The sequence below is a fragment of the Prinia subflava genome, chromosome 4 (genome assembly GCF_021018805.1).
Source record: "Prinia subflava isolate CZ2003 ecotype Zambia chromosome 4, Cam_Psub_1.2, whole genome shotgun sequence".
Lineage (NCBI taxonomy): Eukaryota > Metazoa > Chordata > Aves > Passeriformes > Cisticolidae > Prinia > Prinia subflava.
The window spans coordinates 23,013,896-23,032,103 of record NC_086250.1 but is presented as its reverse complement, the minus strand read 5'-3'; the positions used below and the strand labels follow the sequence as shown (position 1 = coordinate 23,032,103).

The 18,208-nt window shown below is 37.3% G+C and overlaps 1 protein-coding gene across 8 annotated transcripts in view; it reads right to left on the bottom strand.

Moving 5' to 3' along the window:
* Positions 1–18,208, bottom strand: part of TNRC6B (trinucleotide repeat containing adaptor 6B) — a 139,005-nt gene that overhangs the window by 57,880 nt on the left and 62,917 nt on the right. For all 8 annotated transcript variants that reach the window (XM_063395963.1, XM_063395964.1, XM_063395969.1 and 5 more), the window contains one exon: positions 39–126. In XM_063395963.1, coding sequence (XP_063252033.1) covers positions 39–126 — 88 coding nt within the window. The remainder of the gene's footprint in view (positions 1–38; positions 127–18,208) is intronic.

The window sequence follows — 18,208 nt, the reverse complement described above, 5'->3', positions numbered from 1 at the left end:
TTTCAGCTGGATAAAAGAATTCAAATATCAAACCCCACCTTCTGAGCACAGTCCTTCTTTTTCTTATCCTCTTTCTTCCTTTTCTTGTCTTCCATTAACTGTTCTTCCCTTTCTTGCTCCTTCTCTCTGCCAAAACATGAAAAACAATGATTTGAGCACAATCAAGTTGTATTAGAGGCACACATAGTATAAACCTCTTCCCTGCAAGAAAGACAGTCAAGCTATCAGAGTCCTCTTATCATACTTTATTTCTCTCTGAGAGTTTCTGCTGAATTGTGATAAGAAAAGCACCTTCTAGCTCTATATGGCCACAATCATGCCACATTGTTCCATAAAAGAAAGTTCCTTTATTCAGATCAGGTCTGTTATGGCAGTTCTCTACATAAATTAATCACATGCTTGACAGTAGAAAATATCTTCAAGACATTTTTGCCAAAGTACTCTTATAATTGGGCCATGCTATTATTTAATGAAGAGTCTCATGAATCTTTTCATATGGTAAAAAAAAAAAGTTGTGGTTTAAGATAAAATAGTTTTGTCTGATACAACATTTATCTTACAAGGGGAAGAGATTATTCTATTGCCTGTAGCTATGTCACTTGTAAGAGACTAGAAATGTCACATCAAATCAAACCTATCATTTATTATACAAATCTCTAATTTAATTTCTAGGATATTGTATCCACCCACAGAATTTTCGTGACGAAACTTGTAATATAAATTACATTCCAGGGAATCTATCTTTTCCCCACAAGAACATTCTTTCACAAAAAGGGAAAAAAAAATACGTGCCGCCGCTATTGTTGTCAAGCCATCATCTTGTTGCTATGTTCTGTATCAAATATGAAAGTACTATGGAACAGTTAATTTACTGCATATATGCTATTGGCCAAGCTGTTTCTAAGATGAATCACATTTTTGTTAACCAGTTCCCTTCACCTCTTTAAAAATAAATTTAAGGCCAAGTTTCCAGCTCACTTGGAGTAATTTCTTTTTATAGGGAAAGTTTTTATAGGGAAAGATTAAGACAAAGATCATTAATGTAAAAGGATGATTTGACAGATGAGAAGTAGGATCAGAGACTCTACAAATGGGATCCAACTATCAAGTATAAGCCACAATCTTTCAGAAGAAAATTTTATAAAAAACAGAATAGTATTGTGGAAGCCCTTGAGCCTACCAGGGGAACTTTCAGGGCAATGCCCTGGAGGAGTCTACTGCAGGGTTCAAGAATGCTTCATCACTTGGGTGAGAGAAAAAGGCTTCCCTCATGGTGCTCTGCAGCACTATGTTAATCTACCTCCATTTTGCTTTTCCCATTGCCCACCTCTATTGTTCACCTGTGTCCCAGTTCTAGAGGGTTCTCTTTTCCCTGTTTCCCCATTAGTATTTGTATCGCTGTTTGTCTGTCCTCATTCTCTTTTGTTTGTTGCTCTTTGCCCTGCCCTTGCACCGCCTCTGTCCCCTCAGACCATTGGGCCCTGACCCCATACTTCATCCTGGACACTCCATTGATCCTTGTCTTTTGTCCCTGGATCCCTTCGGTGTTTGGCTGCAATAAACCCTGCTGGAACTCTATACAGAGGACCCTTCCTGCCTTTCATTTGCTGACCTAGCTGTGGTGTGTGTGTGTGGACTAAAGTGACTGTGTGCTTACCTGAGCGGATTCCTAAGAAGAGACACTTTTGGGGAGGCGTAACAGCATCTCACTATCCACACCACACCTCTATACAGCATTACAAACAAAACTGGAGTTTATAATAGTACTGAACTATTTATTGTATTTATGCCTAAATCAAAGGACTTTTCTGACCAGTTTAAAAAACGTAAGAGTTGAGTTGGCTTTGCTGTCACAGTGTACAGACTTTTCCTTGAATTGCACCAATACAGTAAAAGAAATAACCTTATTTTCATTTTCACTAAATACTCTGAAGCCAGAGTGCAAAGACATATTTACACAACTGATTCCTACAAAAATATTTTGAGATGCTAAGTATTAATAGATTTCTGAATGAGAACCTCAAAGAGCTCTCTAAATGACAAAGGTCCTATAGAAAGTAATAAATGTCTTCCTGGTTTCCTGAAGTTGGACTCCCCTTCTTCACAGATGGATAAAACTGCTAAGGGCAAGGTGAGCCCTTAGTAACAACATCCTGAGGTTACCACCAAATTGTTGGAGCCCATGTTTCCATGGATTCTCCACAGAGAGAAAAGTACAGCAGTTGAATTAAAGCCTTTAGAGAAATTAGAGTATATTAAGCCACGTATACATATAGTAGTGGTTTAAGCTTTAACTTTAAGAAAATACACTCCAAGTGCCTAACTGCTAGCATAGAGTTCAGAGCTTCAAGCTTACTGATATAATTTTAGACATAATGAAAATATAGTACAGTACTGCTCATAACCTTAGATACAATTTCTACGCAAGTAAGATAAAGCACAATAAAAATATTGTGCTTTTTATGCACAATAAGATAAGAGTTTTTACATTAGTAAGATAGAGCTTTTTACATTAATAGATATGCTATATGCGTAAGTTTTTGATACTGCTTTTCGTAGTTTTACAAACTTGAAGAATTCAACTTAGATTGGGTAGCTTACAGATAAGGATACAAATATGCATTTATGATTTATAGATAAAAGGCCTTAGGGTTGGGAGTGGAGGTACCAATCGATTGGTTCCCGATCTATCCATCAAACCTCCACCATCCACAACCTGAGGGAAGAGTCCTGCCTGGGAGCTGAGACACGATTTATAAGGTACTATCTACTGCAGTCCTTGCTGCTTGAGATCAGGGCCCGGGAGTCCCCTCCTTGCCTTTGCGGTACTTGCCACCAGAACTTTGCCTGGGGCTTGGGATCCCAGGACCCCTTCCTGCCACTGCGGCCCTGCTGCTGGGAACACTGCTTGGGGAAAGGAGCTGGAGAGGGAGGTTGCTTTGCTCTGAGGCTGGGATTCTGTGCTAAATTGCTGTCTACCCTGGTGTTTTCCTCTTTCTGGGATTTTATGCTCATAACCATTGTAAGACTGCATATTCAGAACTCTTTTGCCTTCAGACCTATGCATTTATATAATAAACAACTCTGCATTAACTTTAAAATGTCTTTGGACCTTTAAGATCTTTTAACCTGTAGAAATGGCCTGTTGCAAATGGTGCCTCTGTGTGAGGATCGAACTCACGACTTTCAGATTATGAGACTGATTTTGTGCTAAATTGCTGCTTACCCTGGTGTTTCATCTTTCTGAGATTTTATGCTCATAACTGTTGTATAAACCACATATTCAGAACTATTTTGCCTTCAGACGTATGCATTTATGTAATAAACCAACTTTGAAATGTCTTCAGACCTTTAAGATCTTTTAACCTGTAGAAACAGTCTGTTGCACCAAATTAGTACCCTTTTTTCAGTGAATCACTGGGGAGCTTAGTGTACTTTGTATTGTCTGTCATAGCACTGAGACAGAATTTTTCATTTTCTCTGAGCTATAGATTATAAGCAAGATGAAAAAGCTCTCCTGTGACACCCTCATCATTCAAAGTTGCTATAACTTGAAATTATGTTTACTACTTTTGTCTTGTCAAGCTATGTATACCTTTATAGCTGCAGTGCAAGTTACAACTACACTATTTCAAAAAAACTTTCTTGCAGGAGGCAAATGTTTAAAAAGAGCTGTCTCAAGAGAGCTGCTGAAAAATGGTAGGATCAAAATACAAAATGACTTCCAGTAACTGCTTGGCACACAGGCAGCTTTTTACTGAAAAGCACTTTCCTTACTTTTGTGAGCAGATAAGAAGGGAATAGAGAAGAAGAACCACATTCACCATCACAGCTGAAGCTATGGTTTACAGTGACATGCAGCACTGAAAGGATTCAAGAACAGAGCCATAGCCCCAAAGTAATCACCTGGTTATGGTCTGCCTTTGTGGTAAATTTAGAACATGGAGATTGCTATTGCTGCTGCCTTGTTTTTTGACCTATGTGGACTAATGCTGCAGAGAAGCCCTTTTGTTTTGCACAACAACCTCCCCTTCTGCTCTTTAAGTAGATATTTAATATTCCATTGGGTGCATCCTCAACAACCACAATACAGCAGCAACCAACATTTGGTTTACTTTATTTACCAAAACTTTATTTAGGCTTCAATTCATGTAAGCTCTACTAAGGTGGAAGGGACCTATCTTAACACTTGGGCTACATCACATGTACGGGACCGTAGAGGTCCTGACAAAGCAATGAGCGAAACCTCACAAACACGTTGGAAGTACGAAGTTATACCTTCCAAATGACAGAGCAAGAATAGGTGCTACAGACACACTACCCATGTACAACCATGACGAAAGTTCACTGAACTAGAGGGGTAAATATCTTATTGTTATTTTGGGTATCACAAGTGCTGTCTTCCCAATTCTACTCTTTGATGCATTTCACCAACATTTTTATGATCAAGGATTTTCCTCTTCAGCTGGATGCCGGATGCTTCTTAAATACAAGTTTAACCTGCAGCGTTAAATGTTCTGAAAAATTCAGCATCGACAAAGCTTTCAATCACCTTCTCAATTAATTCCAGAGATAAGGCTGCCTATTAACTTCTCATTAGCCAAAAGATAGTTCTTCCTGCCCTATTGAAAACTCAGGGGTCCATAATGTGCTTTCGAGCAAACAGCTACTCACATTGAGGAGATAAACAGGGGAGAAAACCTATCAACTCCATACAGTTGAATTTAGAGTAATACAATGGGGTGTGGTTCTGGGCTTTGTTACTAGCACACTGTAATGGGAATACGGACACACCACAACCCTGAAGAGGAATGGCAATCTGCTAAATAGCAATCAGCAGGCAGCTTTTTAATCTAGATTTTTTCCAGAAAACATGTGTTGATCTAAAAATATGACCTAATTGCACTTTAATTAATCTCCCACAAAATCTTAGAATCAACATTACTGAAAAGTATTTTTAAAATATATTGCAGATTTTAATTCCAAGTATTTAAAATAAGGCATATAAACAGCTTACAAATGATGAGAAACTAAGCTGTAATCCAAAATGTTATCTTCATTCTAAAAAAACCCAAACCCAAAGAAACTCAGGAGCTATGATGCATTACACCTTATCTAAGTTTTTAAAACAACTTCTTCTGGCTAAGTCAAAACCAATCACTTTAGAGAAAAGAGGTTTTTTTACACTAGTTAACTAGAGATAACAGAAAACAGTTATCAAGTCCGTGTTATTAAAACATCAGTTTCAGGAGGAAAAAAAAACCCAAAATAGACATTCAAGAAATTTACCTGTTTTGGAAATTGTTAATTTTCTGTAAAATTTTAATACTAATTTTTCCAGAAAAATCTATTTTAAAGAGTTGTTCTGACATTATGGGCTTAAGGCACAGGTAGAGGACAGAAGTCGCCATGAAAGTTCTTGCCGTCATGAAGTGAACTGTGAGACAAGATGACGTGCAACATATTGCACACTATCTGCTGCCAACACACTTTGACAGGCAAAGATAAAGTGTCACACAGTATTAATCTACACAAACTCCATAATCATGTAAGGTCAACCTCAAAATAAACTGCACCAAAAAAAGGTAAGTGAAATGTAAGAAATGAAAATTCCTAGAGTGCCATTTAAGAGCATGCAACTCCTAGTTCCTTTTGCAACACCACAGGACAATGGTGTGAGAGTTTGGAAGCTCCTCACAGGTGAAGATGTGCCCTAGATACCAGTACCATGAGTCCCTCTTCCCTCCTCCTGACTTCACACTTTACCTCATTTTAGTACAGTAAACTTGAATTAGTTACACTGTGACACAGGAGTGGCAGTAAACCTCTATAGGTGTTCTCTGTGTTGTGATAAGCATAGGGCAATTTACCAACCTGCTTCCAAATTGTGAGCCAGCTTGTGCATCTTCTTTCAGAACTGGGATTCAGAAATCACACTTGAAGACCAGAAGCAATATATATCTATATAGCTACCATATCACCTAACAACTGCTAAATCTTCCCTCAAGCCTTCAACCACAACTAGCCAGAGCTAAAGGCCTTCACCATATGCAGAGAATGATTTGCATGCACAGACCATTGTCAGTTAGAAGCTATAAAACTTGAGCTATTAATAAATCTTTCTTACAGATAAGCCTCTAGTCATCCAAATTATCAGACCACAAATATATTTCAAGTCATTTGGAAACAGATGTAAAGACTCAAAACTTGATTACACCAGAAATTTATCCAACAATAAGGTATCCAATATTGGTGAAGATTTGAAGCAAAAAGAATTTCAAGTCAACTCTAACTACAAGCACCTAGCTTCTCAACATTGCTAAGTTGTCTCAGAATTATGATAAATTACACAGCCTGGATACCAGCAGAATTAGGCATCACACACTGGTGTGTCAGATCTGTTGCAAAACACCTTTATAACAAGCTCAAGTCCAGCTGCAACTTTCAAGACAGAAGCTCCCTTCAATTCACACAGGGACAATCTCTTGCAAGAAAGTAAAATGTCGTCAATGGTGCTATTTCATGAACACCTTGCTGCTGCTACTGGCAAGTGGTTTTCATTTTCTTCCATTTTATTTCTCTTCATCAAGCTCTGTCCTTGACCTTCACTTGCTTGGACCTTCTCTGGAACTCTGGAAGCTGAGTGTATGGGAAGCAAATTCACCTCACAGTAATGCATTAAAAAGTGTAAACTGATTAGAACTAAGGGTCAAAATCAATGAAGAAAAGGCACATGTGACAGCAATAGCTGGTTTACAGCTGCACAGATAATTCGGCTTAACAGATACCAACTCGACCAACCTAGTTCCTTAGAGGTAAACGAGTCCCCAGGTATGAAAGTGATTTGCTGAATTCAAGCTCAAAGGGACCCCAGGAAATCCCTATGGATCATGGATGCACACATACCATTGGTCAAGTGAGCTGGGCAGTACTAAGATCACAACCAATCATGTTTGTAAAGTGTGGAAAATTTGAAGCCCCTATATAAGGGACTGCCCCTTAATAAATATTGGCTGCTGCTGCATGATCTCAGCATGTTTATGTGAGTTCCTGTCTCTGTCAACAGCAACAGGCATACTACAAACTCCCAATTGAGTTCATTGAGATGCAAGCCCTTCTTGCTGCAGCAAGAACACTGGCAGTCTATAGCTTGAAATACTCACGGTGGATGAAAGCTTTTAAATCGTATCAGGAAGCTGGATGTCAGAGACTAAAAATGAAGCAAAATTAAATGTACCACAACTGGAGCATAGAAACCCTTACAATTTTACTTCACTGTCATTTAACATATCCCACTAAACAGACATGCTCCATTATTTCAGCAGCATGAGAAGAGTGTGGCAGGTCCAAACATGCAAGTGTGTTCCAGTGCATTTAACAAGAACATCAAACAGAAGTAAGATGTAGCATAGTATGGAATAAATCCCGGGGCTGACAGACCCTACATTCCTAAAGGAAAAATTACTTCCTCTAGACTACGCCATGTAAATAAAGAGTTATGATCCTGCTGATCCAGAGAGTCAAACTGGGATTAATTCATTTTATTAAAAAAAAAATTAAGATACTCAACATCACAGCCTTCTTTCTTATCAAGCAATGCTTGCACATACAGATTAGACAACCATAAGCCATACAAAATAGGCTTACATGGGAGATAGCCATTTCAAAAGTCAGTCTTTAGGCTGAAGTGACAAAAATGGAATATGAAATTACTTTAGGCCAAATGATTTCTGATGTTTTTAAGGAAAAACAATTAATCCTTCAGAATAGCATTCCTTAAGACCTAAGGTCTTAAGGTCTAAGCTTCAAAGAGGGGAAAAAAATTGTTTGCTTGAAGTGAGACAGAAATTCAGAGCATCACTGAAGAACTGCAATACTGATGTAAGGGATAAACAGTGCAGTTTAAAACTGACCATCTAGTAAAACGATCATTGTCCCACGCTTTCTGAATGTAAGTGAAATCAAGATAGCAGAACTCCACCCTTCAGAGTACAAAATTAAGACTTTCATATTTGCAACTTGTGTAAATAATATATACACGATATGTAAGACAAAAGCCTTTCTCTCTCCCAGGGAAAGCTGTGGATTTTATACAAACACAACATATACTCACTATGTATTAAATAAAAAGACTTTAGAAAGTGTGTTTTTAGAAGTGCTCCAAAGCAGCATTTTCAAAAGATTATTCCTTTCCAAAAACTTAAGACTAAGCTATTTCTATTCTCTTTGGCCAAAAACCAAAACAGGGTCAGAGCAAGAAAGCTGCGTACTTTAAATAGCGTATCTGGAACAAGTGATATGCCTTTATCGCAGCACAACATCACTAACTGGATGCTGCTGTAGATAATAAACAACTTTATAACATCAGCTTTATAAAACCAGCTTTGCTAAAGGTACACTTTTCTAAAGGAATGTTCCTTACAAACTGTTATTATACTTGTTAATAGAGTAAAATTAATTCTTTGTGGTGTATGCTATATGTATATACCTATGCACAAGGATTTATAGAGAGACAACAACTGAGCATAAAGGTCTCTTTAAAGAACTGGATGGTATAAGCCCTACAGTACAACAACAGATGCTCACAAAAATGGAGGTTTTCCCTCAACTCTTCAGCAACTGAAGGGGCAAGAGTATGATCTGAAGGAGGAGTGAGCCAATTTCACTTTCAAGTCACCTGTTAATAAGAAAACCTTGAAATATGTTATAAAGACAAAAATTTGTTTCAAAAAATATTCTGTATTTCTTGTTTGCAGTCCTTTAATCAGAGTTACTCCTTTATATATATAAAAACACTGATTTCCAGACACAATCTGAAGTTCCTACATGTTAGCCAATTGATAAAAAGGAAAGCTTTAAGAAAATGGAGAACTATAGCCGAAGTTCTAGAATTTAAGAACTGAGGAAGTTTTCTCCCCTATTCAGGCTTCAAACACTTCGGAGCTCTTGCAGATCTGTAAGTATTATTTTACAGCATGCACACTCACACGCACCAAAGGCACAGGTAAAGTGTGTTTAGCCAACTGTGAAATGTGGTAAAAATAGCCCAAGAGTGGCAAAACATGAGGTTACACATTTGCCTGTAATTGAGATGTCCTGTAACGTATCCTATCAGGACACCCCTTTGGCTAGATACAGTTCCATTCAAGACTTTAAGGTTTTATATGATTATCAAAAAGCCTTACTTTCCTCTAAAAACTTCTCATACATGTAGAAAGCTGCATTATCAGTAAGTGCTTGTCAAGAAAAATATCTATTTCGTTCTGACAGCCACAAGAAACACCACGGACCAGTAAAAGAATAGCAGCTACCAGAGTAAAATCAAGAAAGAACCTGTGGCTGCTACAGGGACACAAGTCAATTATTTTACAGGGAAGAGAGAGCTGGCAATCCTCAAGATGTCTGTTCCACTACAAATGATCTATCCTGGTAATATGAACTCTTTCAAAATCCAATTCTCACTAACACTATAATGTCAGCAGATAAGATGACAGACAACCTGGCAAAATTCCTCTGTCTTCCATTAAGTGAAGATCTTTCATTTCTTCAACTGCATGTGTCAGTGAAAAATCACAGCCTTGAACAGATGACCACTTCAAGGGTACTGCTGCTGACTGTCTTCTTGCATGTGAAACACTTTTTTACTACATCATCCAAAACAGAGATCTTACCTCCCTCACTGTGCATACAAAATATCCGCAGAGTCTTACTTTGTCATGCAACAAGGGGTTTGAAATGAATTCAAGCTGTCTGGGAAAAGTGTCAACTGTCAGTTACAGGACTAATAGTTTGCAAGTGATGTGTGCACAAGTATTTGCCACTGTTGCTTTGTATTAAAAGAGACATACATTTTTATCATCTAAAACAGTTTACCTATCAGAAGGAAAAAAAATTCCTTTTGTTTGAAAACTAATGTAAGAAAAGTTATACAATAGTTATACTAAGGTAAGAAAAGTTATATAATCTTTTCCCTAAACAGTCCTTTACAGATTACTTTGTCAACGTTGGGGTGTTTTGTTTGTTTTTTTTTTTTTTTTAACAACCAATTCATCTTCCAAAACAAAACTACACTTTCTGCACTAGATACATTATAGCCTTACTGGAGTCATTATCAGAATCCCAAACAACTCTGACTGAAGGGGCCTCCAGAATGCAACCAGAGCCTGGTCAAACCCCACCTTCAAAACAGAGACACCATCAAACAGGTTGCTCAGGACCTAGTCACATTCTGACTGTCTCCAAAGTTAAGAGAGACTACTACTGCTGTGGAGAACTTACTCCACTTTTTCAACTCCATACACTGTATTTGCCTTCTGATACCTAATCAGAATTTCTTTACTGCAACTTGTGTTTACTCTCTCCTGTTTTATCACTGTACACCACCTCTACAAAAAGTCTGGCCCTTGATACCCTCTCATGAGGCAGCTGAAAACAGCAGCAACATTACTCCCATAGCCTTCTAAGGCTGAACAAACTTAGTTTTCTCAGTTTCTCCCTGAGCAAGATTGCTCCAGAACAGGAATCATCTTAGTGACCATTTAACATGTCAGTGTCTTTCCTCAATGAGAGCCAAAACTGGACACACTATGTTAAAGATGGACTTCAAGTGCTGAATCCCTTCTCCTGACCCACTGGCTATATCCTTGCTAATATAGCACATGGCTGGTTTCTTAATAGCAAGGACACTCTGCTGACTCACCTTCTACTTCTCTTTCTCAGGACCTTCAGATGTTTTTTCTGCAGAGCTACTTTCTAGTCATTGGATGTCTAACCTGTGCTATAGCAGGGGGTTATTTTGACACAGGTTTAGTACATTCCATTTACAACTGTTAAATTCCAAGAGATTTGTCAAAGCCCTTTTCTCCAGCCTACTGTGTTTCCCCCTGAACAGCAACCTTAATCTCCAGAGGAGTCAACCACGCAGCCTCGTTTGGTATCAACCTGCAAAGGTGCTGAGGGTTTGTTCCATCCTAACCCATCACATCATTAATACAGATGTTGAACATGATCAGTACCAGACTGCCTGGCTGCCAGTGTGCTTTGCACTGCTGACCACAACCAGCTCTAAGTCACTGACGGGCAAGGCAGCTCTAGAACACTTCCTCAAAAAAATTTATTACCTTAGAGTAGAACAAAAACATAGTTCTGTACTTAGTGGTCCAGCAAGCAAGAAACGAATTACTGACACATCTTCTGCAGAAGGACTGCAGCAGGAAGCTCTAAACAAGCTACCCTCCACTCCAGGTCTGTATCAGGACATCATTGCATTCAGCAACCCAGATCAATTCCACAAGTGAAACTCAAACCTCTACTGGCAGTTTTGTCAATGCCTTACTGGGGCTTTGAATGGGTTACAAACTGGGACACAAGTATTACTGCCACCTTAATAGTGCATTCCTGTAGGTATGTATGAGAAGTGCTATTAAAAGCTTACTATTAATATAACTGCAGCTAAAAAAGGAAATGCTAACTCCTGACTACAACATAAACTTGATTTTAACGAAAGTGCTCTGTACTTTCTTAGATTACAAATTTCTACCTTAAATGTCAAAAAAAGAATTATTTTTCAGCATGAAAAATGTAGCAGGAAATTAATCTATTTCCCATGGTACCTATGCCACAGTGCACACAACAATTACGACATGTGTTTTAATGTCAGAATGTGACATTTCAGAAAAAATCCTGAGTACGTGTAATACAATTTAATCAAATGAAACATTTTCTGCCAGAGCATCATTTGTGGCACCAGCAGAGGTTGTACAGACAGTAAAAAAACTGGATTATACAGAATCTTTAACAGCAGAAGTAAATATGTTTATTTTAAACTTTAACATTTTATATTTATGGATTATGTGGATGATGACTGACATTTACACATATTTGTGTTTCTCAGTCAAGAAAACTCCACAACCTAAAAGCCATCCTGGTAAAGATCCAGACTATCTACAGATACAGGACAGAATTTTAGGGGAATGGAAAATAAAGAAAATCTCAGACAACATTATTACAGTGTTAACTTGCTGCACTTTTTAACATGCTTGAAAATACTGCAGGTTTTCTTAACCTTCATGATATGGCACTTCAGAAGGGATCAATAAAAAAATTCAAATATAAATACCAGTGAAGCAGTTTCGATTTAGAGACTGTTAAATTACTGGGAAAAAAACCCCAAAAACTTTCACTAAACCAAGCCCAGATATAATCCTGCTGCTTACAGGCAGCTTCTACTGAATGGTGAAATGCTTGAATTCTACCTGCCTGTGGATATTATAAGGATACCCTTGAAGTTTCATAATGGTATAATTTACATTTCATTTAGAAGGGATCTGATTGTTTACTTTTATTCAGTTTCCAAAGACACTCTAAATTTATATGCTATAAAACCCAAAACACTTTATGCAAGTTAACTGTCTGACAAGCATATTGCATACCTCCAGATCTGTGTAATACTACAGAATTTTGCACATACACTGCTTCAGGGCACTGTAGTAATGAAAATAACATTTATCAAACTGTAAGTCATTATTTTAATTATATTAAATCAAAATACTAAAGGAAGAATGTATTTATTTTTATCAGTGTGAAGTTAAGAACAAGGCTTTCCACACAAAGTTATTCATTGGTTGTAGGTCAAGGTGGAAGAACCAGCAAGTTAAGGCTGTTTTTTAATGTATTAGAAGTTCAAACAACTCTGTACAGCTTGCTCAGATTTTCTTGGCAAATGTATTAAGGCTTATATTTTCCCCTCCACCCAAGGCAATATTTATTTTTAACAGGTAAGATATTCAGTTACAAAATTTCAGGAATATCATGATCCATATCAGGAAGTTTAAGGTAAAGGCAGAAGCAAGTAACATATTTTGCAGGTCTAAAAAACGCTGTACAAATCTCACTGAATTACTGCATCTTGGAACAAACCTACCTACATTTATGTTCAGTATATTCAGCTAAAGCCAGGCAGGTAAATTCTTGATATTCCATTTCTTCTTGGCATGCTCCATAAATTAAGGCTTGTAACTAGAATTATATAAAGCATGGGGGTTTTAATAACTGCTGTTCTTGAACACTACAAACCCTTGTTGATTCTCAGTAGGGACAAACACTGTTCCTCTTCGTCCTTAGGCCAGCTGAGCTGCGAGATGAAGCAGGACTAAAGACAACTAAAAGCCCCCACGAACAAGCCAGACTGCAACAAAGCAGGACAAAAATCCAGGTGCTTTCAATTTGAATCCACCATATTGCATATGCATAAACTGGCACTTACATTCAGCTATGTTAGCTCATTAGGAAAATTTTCCACCTTGCTGAAGTACTTCAAATAAAGGTTTTGATGCCCCTTGTTCTAAACCACATCTATGTGTTTAGTGCAACAAGTAAAATGCAGATATATAGCACGGTGTACGAAATAAAGAAAATCCTGTATTTGCATGCATGAAGCATGGCAAATAACTATTTAATGTTATTGTGCCTTATATAATTAGGCAAATGCCTATCTGACTGTGTCTTAAACCAGATGTACACTTGTCAGAAGTTTCTCACTATCTCGTAATTTTAATGACAGTATGTAATCATAACCTTCCTCTGTCAGTTGAGGGAAAAATCTCACAAGTGACTGAGATTTATATTACTATGCAATAGCCAAATACAAGATCCTACAAGAGCTGACTATCAATCTTGACAATCACAAAGCTCAAATACATACAATATTCAGTCTGAAGAAAGAACTTGTTTACCAGCTGAGTACTATGGACTATCATGCCCTTAGGATGCAATAAAGATTATATGCAATCCCTTCACTGTGAAGTTACAGTTAAGCACAGTGCATACTGAACCCAAACGAGAGAGATCTGTAACAGGCAAAATCCAGTCTGGTCAGTGACTAGCTAACACATGCTCAAGTTCTCATATTGACTCTGAAATGCAACTGTTGCATCCACTCCCTTCACACTCTCTGTCCTCTTAATGATCAATTTCCTTACCAAATACCTGCTATGTTTAACAGCTCAGTGAAATTACTCACCTTCATTTACTTTTTACCCTTTTTCCCTTAGAACGGACTTGGAGGAGGGAAGGTATTTAATAACACATGGAAAACAGAGCTTCCCAGAATATGTTACAAAACAAGAGACTGCATGACCTGTTGAAGGTTACAGAATGACTCCATTGCTCACTCTGAATTAAAAATTGGTATCCTTCTCCTCCTTTCACTAATAAAATACTAACCACTACTCAACACTTGCAGAATTCCTTTCATCACAGGATGTCAAAAGCCTTTACAAATATTAGTCAAACACTGCAACAGCACTTATGTAAAACTTCATTCACATGAGTAAACCCATGCAAAAAATAAGTATGTTCAAAGCCATAGGACAAGAAGTATGGAGAGAAATAGCTCTTGCCATTAAGGAACACTCCCTTAGAAACAAGGACATAATACTCCAAATGTGATGTGAAGAGCCCTTGATTGTCAATACGTTACTATAAAATGTGGTCATGTGCAATCCTGCAAAGATCACACTAAATTTCAGGCATCATTCTCATGGAGACATGAGAAGACTCTGTCTTCCTCCAAACACAGAAAACAATTCTCACAAGATTTTTTTTTAAATTCTTGTTTTGTGTGTCTTGTTTGGCAACTTCCTTTAGTGAAGACAAGTTATAAGTATGATATTCTTTGGTATTTCTACAAAATGAACCAGTAATATTGAGCTCAGACACAAATCAAATATGAATTCAAATCTCACAAATGCAAGTAAGCTACTTCTTAACATTCAATCATGTACTCCAGTAATTAAGAAAGCAAAATACCAAATTTTTAAAATAACTCAATACCCATTCTCTAAAGAAATAACCACAAGTCCAAATGTACTGTTTTTACAAACTATAACAGAATCATCACTTAATTGAGTGATCTTACAACTTGAGATAACATGTCCACATCTGACCTGCAACAAACATGACTCTCTTGCAATTGTTTTCTCTTTCCAATGACTAACTACAAGAAACCGATCTGTAATACTGATAGTTTTCCGTGAAAGTTGACCATACTGAAACATACTCAAGTTAATTGCTTCTGTGTACCGCCACATTTGCAGAGTTTAATGACAGAAGTGAGATTAGTTTTTGTATTTCTTAAAATTGTTAAGCTACTGAAAAGTCCCCAAGGTGACCAGCTCTAAACTCCTGTAAAAATGCACTTTAAATTCAGTTTAATTTTTATTAATCATTTTTCCCCTCAGAAAAAGAGAGAATCTGACATTAATGTCTGCAAAAAAATACTTCCGCTTTGGAGAAAAACTACTGTTTTTAAGTAAGACAAAACAAGTTGCACTAAAAAGATTTGCAGATTCACTTTGCAGTGAACATTTAGAAAAGGAGACTGTTATTGCAATGTTGATAAAGAAGTTAAATGAAAAATTGAGTAATTCAGATTTCATCCCAGCAGACATTCAGGTTTTTCACAGGTTATTTTTATTTTTAATATTCTTAGTAGTTCAACAATGAAGTTTACTTCACATCAAAACAAAAAGATTCAGTGAAGGCTGACAAAGTGTTAGTTGGCTGAACAAAAAAGAGTTTTGTGATTTGTGTTTTACACAACAAAGTATGTTTTTCTTCTGGCTACTGATTGAATGCCTGGACATTGTGGTTTGGATTTTTTCACCCTTTCAAAAGGACATAATCTGACAGTGGAAACTTAAGTCTCCGGACAAGGTGTGTATCATCCTTACAACTTTATTACAAGTTCTACTATAGCACAAAATCAGAGAGCAATTCAGTATTGTATTTGGTACACAGCTTTCATCACATAAAGCAATTTTTCCTACTCCTTACATGGGACAACCGCTCCTTAGCATAATTTATGTTATCATTCATGCATTATGCCTTCAACAGAGGACTGATGAGATTTAACAGCTTGGCTTTAACAAGCAGTGTTCCACCCTCACTAATTCTACAGAAATCAACAGCCCAAAGTTGCTGGGTTCTCCTGAGTTAAACGAATCACCCAACTCTTGAAGAGTCTAATCAACTCATCGCCACTTAGAAGTGATCTTGACCAAGTTCAAGATCAAATACTGCTGAGCTGTATCCAAACATACCTGGAAACCAAGAGGGAGCAACCTCCCAGTCTGCAGCTACAGAAGCTTTACTGACATCGTGTGCCCTCCAGACAAACAGACCTACTACAGACACAACTATTACACATGTAGTTCTCCACATCTGGAAAAGCACAGATACGTAATCTTAGCCAGTACTCAATGGAGTTTCATTACCTTCACAAAGCTGCTGATTCCTAGATTTTATCTAGTAATCGACATCCCGTGTAAAACTATATCCCATGTAATTGTATTGCAGCATATTCTTCCACTTCTATGAGTCACTAAGGCATGAATACAAAGAAAGGAGTTACAACTATGCTGTTACATACTATGGCTGTAGTAAGGTCATCAAGATTCCACTGTAGATTAAACAATGTCAGGATTCCTCATGCCAGTAGTAAAGAGATACAGTATATACTGTATCAATAAATCACTCTATTTTATAAAGCTACTATTCAATATTTGTTGTCTACAGGTGATAAAATACAAAACCACAGGTGATAAACTAAAATCTGATGAAACAGCAATGCTAAATTGCAAGCCAGGTGTCTCAGAGGAAAAAAAAATACATTTACCACTCTAGGTGTGTAATTAAAATGCTGTCATACATCAACTCTGGCACGCATTTCAAAATTTCTTTACAATATGAAAATGGATATAAACTTCCTCCTTTCCTATTTTTGTATGAAGACGTAAATACTGATAAAAGTTATCTTGATAAATTAAATCACATAAATCATGTCCTTCAAACAGCTTTTAGAACAAATGCACTGCACCATTCATAGGATGGAGCAGTATTTGTAAGATACACACATGACACCAAAGTGAATCATTTTGCTAACAGACCATGCCCTCTTCTTGTTCTAGAGCTTGCACCTGCTGTTAAATGCTGACAGGTAGGGATCAGGTCTCATCAGATCCTCCGTGAGGATGACAGACTGCAGACCCTGTTCAAGAAACTAGGTAAATCACAAGGGAATTAAAGTCTTCTCCTTGCAGCATTGCTACAGACTTCCTGACGGCCAAAGCATGATACTTACTCCTAAAAACATAAGTGAATAAATAAAAGACGTGGGTCATAATAAGAAATTTGATACACTCTCAAATCATTAAAGAAAACTGAACTTCATTCTGGTGAGCTAGCTCAAAATAAAGAGATATGCTAGACTTGATATCCACTTGTAAAGCATCCAGATCTTGAGGGCAATGAAAAATGACTGTATCTGATGCTTAGGTTATGTGGTAAGCACAGAGATTCTTTGCAGAGCCTGATGTGGAAGCATTTCATCCCCAGATGCTGCTTCTCACCCTTCTTACTGCAACCAGCTGGCCCATCCTTTTCATTAGTCATTTTTCATTTAAAATTGAGATCAATAAATTACTCAAAACATCACAACTCAATATTTCATGTTAAGATTCGTGCCCAATTAAGATGTAATCTGAAATTGTTCATTGGCATGCAGAATGAAAACTAGAGAATTGTAAAGAAACTGCGTGCAGGAAGCAGGAAAAACAAAAACAACACAGAAATGCAAGATGTGACTTGTTTTGAACCGTAAGAAACTAAAAATCCTTCTTTGTGAAGGTACTTAAGCAGCCAAAAAATTCAAAGCCTTTCCAAACTTATCTCCTCATATAATCATTTGAGTTTCAAGGACAAAGATGTGATCATTTTGATTTGGCATTCTAATAAAATGATTAGCTGAGACCTCAGAATAGCATAAAGAACCAAATACCCTCACCAAGGCATGCAATATCAACAAATACCACTTGCACTCTTGATACCTGTAGACAAAATCTTGGTTTTGTCTATCCTGAACTGCAAATTCAAATTCATCATTCATATGGAATGCTGATCACTGTTCCCAGTTAACAGCATCATATCAAAGCTCTCCATAATTTACTGGTCTTCCATTTTCATAGGATATTGTAGAAAACAGTGGAAAAAATACAGATCACCAAAACATAATAGTGAGTGAAGTGGCATTACTATACATTTCCCTAAATTTCAAAGACTTAAAATTGCTGCTGTGCTTTTGAAGAACACCAGATTTGACACTAGTTATGCACCAGCTTCTTTCCCGGCGATGAACAAATTCTTTAACAAT